The sequence below is a fragment of the Molothrus ater genome, chromosome 16 (genome assembly GCF_012460135.2).
Source record: "Molothrus ater isolate BHLD 08-10-18 breed brown headed cowbird chromosome 16, BPBGC_Mater_1.1, whole genome shotgun sequence".
In the NCBI taxonomy this organism is placed as follows: Eukaryota; Metazoa; Chordata; class Aves; order Passeriformes; family Icteridae; genus Molothrus; species Molothrus ater.
Genome location: NC_050493.2, coordinates 10142524 through 10147155, shown reverse-complemented (window position 1 = coordinate 10147155; position 4632 = coordinate 10142524). Strand labels below are relative to the sequence as shown.

Here is a 4632-nt window from a genome sequence, read left to right as displayed (position 1 = left end):
ATGTCAAATCTCTGCTCTGTAGATCAGGAGGAATTTAAGATGAGAAACATCTTTTTTATGTGTAAGGATGCCTGCACCTTTGCCATTTGTGTATGCAAATTTTCAAAGGGAACTAAGCTATCCTTTCCCCAATGCACCACAATGATACAGCATTCACTGACTTTTAAAGTGTGTGAAGAGCATTTCTGGACAGTTTTATTTTTCCCCACCGAGGTTCATGGGGTTTGGTTATTATGTCAGACAGCAATGTCCTCTAGCTTAAGGTTTTGCACCTTTCCACAGAAATAAGGCAAACTAGTGTTGGTGCAGCTTGGTCAGCCAAGGGTTTGATTTACTCTGTCAAAAACTATGCACCACTGCAGTCTTAAGAGATTGTCCCTGCTCTCATGGGTTTAGGAGAGAGGTGGATTCCTGGGCAGATTCACCCTGAGTATATTTTCTGCTTGCTTGCCCTTTTTTGTTGTAGGCTTTGGCAGGCAGGAATTCTCTGCCTGCTGGACCAGCACTAAGACTAATTTGCTAAGGCAAAGAAGCAGGACCATGTGGAGACCTGTCTGCACTTACACACTCAGTTAAGCAGTTAATCCCCAGCAGGATAGCTGTCAGAGCCTTTAAAACTAAAACCAGAGATGCCATTTTTTTAAAAACTGTGACAATAAAGTTTATTATGTTAATATCATTAAAAATATTATAAAATAGTAAAATATTCTGCTTGGCAGAAAAATTATGCCAGGGTTTTAAAACCCCAGGTTTGTGCAAACAGTTTTTGTAAACATAAGAAGTCAAGTGTTCAGGTTCCATCACAAAATACAGTAAACTGCTACAAAAATAAGTTTGCTCACTGTCAAACATAATTAAAAACCCAGGAGGATGGATTTTGTTACACATGTCTAATGTGTCCCTATACAGTTAATGCTGCACTTATATCTGAAATGGGAAGGATTTCAGGTAGTCCTTTAAAACAGGATTGAGTGGGATCTCATTTAAGTTCTCTCTTCCAAAACTCTTCACGATGCTTTTCCGGCAGAGCTCCTGCAGGGGCTGCACCCGGACCTTGCGAAGAGGGGTAACCAGTACCTTCCTCGGGGAGCTTAGGTAATGTTCCAGCAGCTTAAAAAGACAGTCAAAAGTCTCTTTGCTGCCATCCAGGCTGAAACGCCCAGTCTGAAAGTTAATCCGGATACTGGTGGGCCCAGTTGCAGTCTTAACACTGATGGCAAAGAAGCAATTCTTTTGTGTGCTGTCCCTGATGAGGAAGGTGCCCTCGGGCTCAGACTTCAGCTTCTCGTGAGCAGCACTGACACTCAGAGGCCCCCAGTAGAAGCCACAGGCATCCAGCAGGCTGCTGGCTCGAGTGATGCTGCTGAAATCCGCCTGCGAGCGAAAGGTTCGGAAGTGCGTGTTGCCCTGTGCCTGCACAGCGCCGGGCCGGCCGGGGCCCGGGAAGCCTCGTGCCTGGGAGCGATCCCGTGCCGGAGGGTCAAGAAGCCGTCTTGGGTCTGCTCCAAGTGCATTATCTGCTGACACCTTGCTGTGCGCTACCATCCTACAGCCGAGAGCAGCGGATGCGGTCTTCCATAGCGTCACGGCTACGGCGGGGCGGCCTTCCAGCAGCTACTCTGCAATGCCAAGGAGAGACACCATGTGAGACCCATCCCCAGGGACAGGCGGCGGCAATCGCTGAATGACCGCCTCTTCCATTGATACACCTCCCAGCCATTATAATATAATTAAATATTCACTTTCCAATTTACAGCAGGCAAACAACTGCTCTCTGTTGGACAAGATTAGCAGTCTATCACTACGGCAAAACTCCAGAGCTCCAAAAATATTTAGCAAGGATCATTAACAGCTACACAAGATAATAAGTTTCCCTGCTATGAGCCCTTTCAGGGCCTAGCAACTCAAATGACTTCTCAATGAGAAGTCATCTCATGGACACCCTCTCCCATTCTCAAGTTTTTAAAGAAGAAATCAACAAGGTTTTACAACTGAATTACCATTTTTTCTGCCTTCCCAACTACAATGTCAGAACTCAGCACACAATGTTGTTATTTGGTGCATGCATTGTGCGAAAAAGAGAAAGTGGATGAAGGCTGTGTTCCCAGATAATTGGGGAAGAGAATGAGGTGAGGTTCCATAGTAGGACTGAAGTGTAACTTGGAGGGGCAGCCTGTAACACGGTCAATTTACACAGTAATCCTAAAACTTCTTTCCTCTCTCCTGTTAACCTGAGGCTCAGCCATAAAAGGCCATTTCCATTCTCCCAAGTTTCCCTTGGGACAGCAATGCTCCAACCTACTAGCTTATACAAATCAACCTCTGTGAACCCTTAAAGCATTACTCCGCAGTCTCTCTCTCTTTTTTGTATCACATGCACTTTAAGTGGCCCAATCTAAATTGCTTCCTATTGATATATCTTTCAACATGAGGGACTAAATTCATCCCTCGTGTTACTTCAAAGGAATTAGCAGTGCTGCACCAGGAATGAGTTTGGCCTGAAATGTCTGCCTCTGACAGTGTGGTTCAATACATCTCCGCTGGCTGCCTTGACCTTACTGGCAAGCATAGATTTTAGGATTTATCCCTATAGTCAGATATAGATCTGCAGCAGCAGCTTGTTGAGAAACCTTGAAGGATTCTCAGAAATGAATCCCTCAGCCGTCTCACAGTTCAAGGTAACATGCTAATGAGAATTTCCAAGAAAGTATGCCGCTGGATTCCTGTCTGTGCTAATTTAACAACTTGATGTTTATTTTCATTTAAGTCATATTATTTCCTCTAGCACCTACGAGGGTTATAAAATCCTTAAGCTGGTAAGCAACAGGCTGAAAGTAGCATTCGGCTTGCTTTGCACAGCAGACGGAAACTGATGCCAGTTTTTTCCAATTACTGAGCCAGGATTATCGCTCAGTATTTAAAGTTAAAAATTCAGTTTTAGGACACCCTGGGGAGAAATAAGCACTAAGCCCGCGATCTAAAAATCAAAGGGCTCTCTAGCAGAAGCCGTAGGGAGCCAAGCGAGAGTTCGCAGTGCCTTTCCAAAGCGCACAGACAAACAGGGGACGCGCCAGTCTTCGGAGCCCGAAAGCCAGGGCAGGGATCTGGGACAAGGGTGCCACGACTGCGGCGGAGCGGAGACTTCCGCGGGTCCCGGCCCTGCCCGGCGGGTCCCAGCCCTGCCCGGCGGGTCCCGGCGGCGGCGCGGCCGAGCGAGCACCGCGGGCCCGGGGCTGCCCCGGCTCCCGCCGCCGGCGCGGGGCCCTGCAAACCCCGCTGCGTGTTCCCTTAGTGCTTGTCCCGCTGTTTTACACCGGGCACAACAGGTTTGTGCGAGCACGAGCATTGAGCCAAAAAGGGAGGGGAAAAATGTATTTAAAAAAGAAAATTAAAGGGCAAAGACTCCCGAAGGCACCACGCTCTTGGCACATCTGGCAGAACTCCTCCGATAATCTGAGCTCATCGGGCTGCGGCGCCCGAGCCCTCTCGGCGCACGTCGCTGTTGGCGCGGACCCCCCGGGGCAGACACCGTCCCTTACCTCGGGGTGCCGCGGGTGGGGGCCGTCCCCGGAGCGCAGCACTCGCTGCCAGTTCCCAGTCCCGCTGCTAGTCCTGGTCCTGGCCCCGGGGGCCGGCCGAGCATCCTCCGGCGGGGGCCCTGCCTGGCGCCGCGGCGAGCCGGGGCTGCCGCGGGGCGGGCGGGCGAGCGGCACCTCCAGCGCTCTGTGGCGGCGCATCGGGCCCGGCTTTGTATTTAACGCGGAGCCCGGCTCGGCTCCTCCCCGCCTTCTCGGAAAACATTGGCCTTCACTTTCGCTTTCCTTAACACTGTGTGGCCCTGAGCGCCGCCTTCGGAGAACGCCCCGTGGGCTCCCTGCCCCGCCGCTGGGGATGCTCTTCAATCTCTCTTTTTCTATCCGACTACGTCTGAGTTTACCTTTTTTTGCCTTTTTTTTTTTTCCCGGACAGCCCCGTTGGAGCAGGCGGTGGCCGTGGGTAGGGTCGAGAGGTGCTGCGGGGGAAAGCCGAGCACGGAAGCGCTCTGAGGCCCCAGGGAGGCCGGGGGACACTTGAGGTAGGTGATGGATGAGGCTCTGATGGCAGCCTCAAAACGCGGGGGGAAATGGGAAGAAAAGCAAGCAAGCAACCACTGCGGAGAGGTGTAACGTGAAAATAGCTGCTCTCCTCAGAGCTAACAGGTCAGCATGGACAGAAGAGGTAAGAGGACCTAATGTATAACTTAAAGAAAGGACAAAATACTAGACCAATAATCTCAAAGTGCAAAAAGCATTAAGAAAAGCTTATGATCCTTACACTGAGAAGACTGTAAAGAAGCTACACTGGGGTTTTGAGTTCTTAAAGCAGAATTTCCCTGGGGTTTTCTCCAGAGTAATCAGAATTCAAAGTTCAAATCCCAGCTGTATTTATAACCTTCCCAGCAGCCAGTGCAGGAGACTTGGAATGCTCTCCTGCTCACCCAGAAGGAGATTTGAAACCTCAAATAGCACACCAGTGTCTTATGTGCTCCCTTAAGCAGGCCCAGTAAAGTGTGCTTTCTTCCAAAGAGGATATTTCTTAAATAACCACCACGTTTTAAAGGCCAAGAAGTTTCACTGTAGTTAACATGATGTT

General features: G+C 49.7%; 1 protein-coding gene across 1 annotated transcript; it reads right to left on the bottom strand.

Annotated features, from left to right (window-relative positions):
- Nucleotides 1-635: 635 nt before the first annotated feature.
- On the bottom strand, nucleotides 636-3707 carry SOCS1 (suppressor of cytokine signaling 1). Its single transcript, XM_036392453.1, has 2 exons — nucleotides 3540-3707; nucleotides 636-1619 (listed from the first exon to the last, which is right to left on the bottom strand). Exon 2 carries the CDS (start codon nucleotides 1543-1545, stop codon nucleotides 922-924), a length of 624 nt encoding a protein of 207 aa, XP_036248346.1. The 5' UTR covers nucleotides 1546-1619; nucleotides 3540-3707; the 3' UTR covers nucleotides 636-921.
- Nucleotides 3708-4632: the final 925 nt, after the last annotated feature.

What these genes read in the sequence shown, in the direction of transcription:
- SOCS1 (XM_036392453.1), bottom strand. Translation starts at nt 1,545, where the DNA reads ATGGTAGCGCACAGCAAGGTGTCAGCAGATAATGCACTTGGAGCAGAC.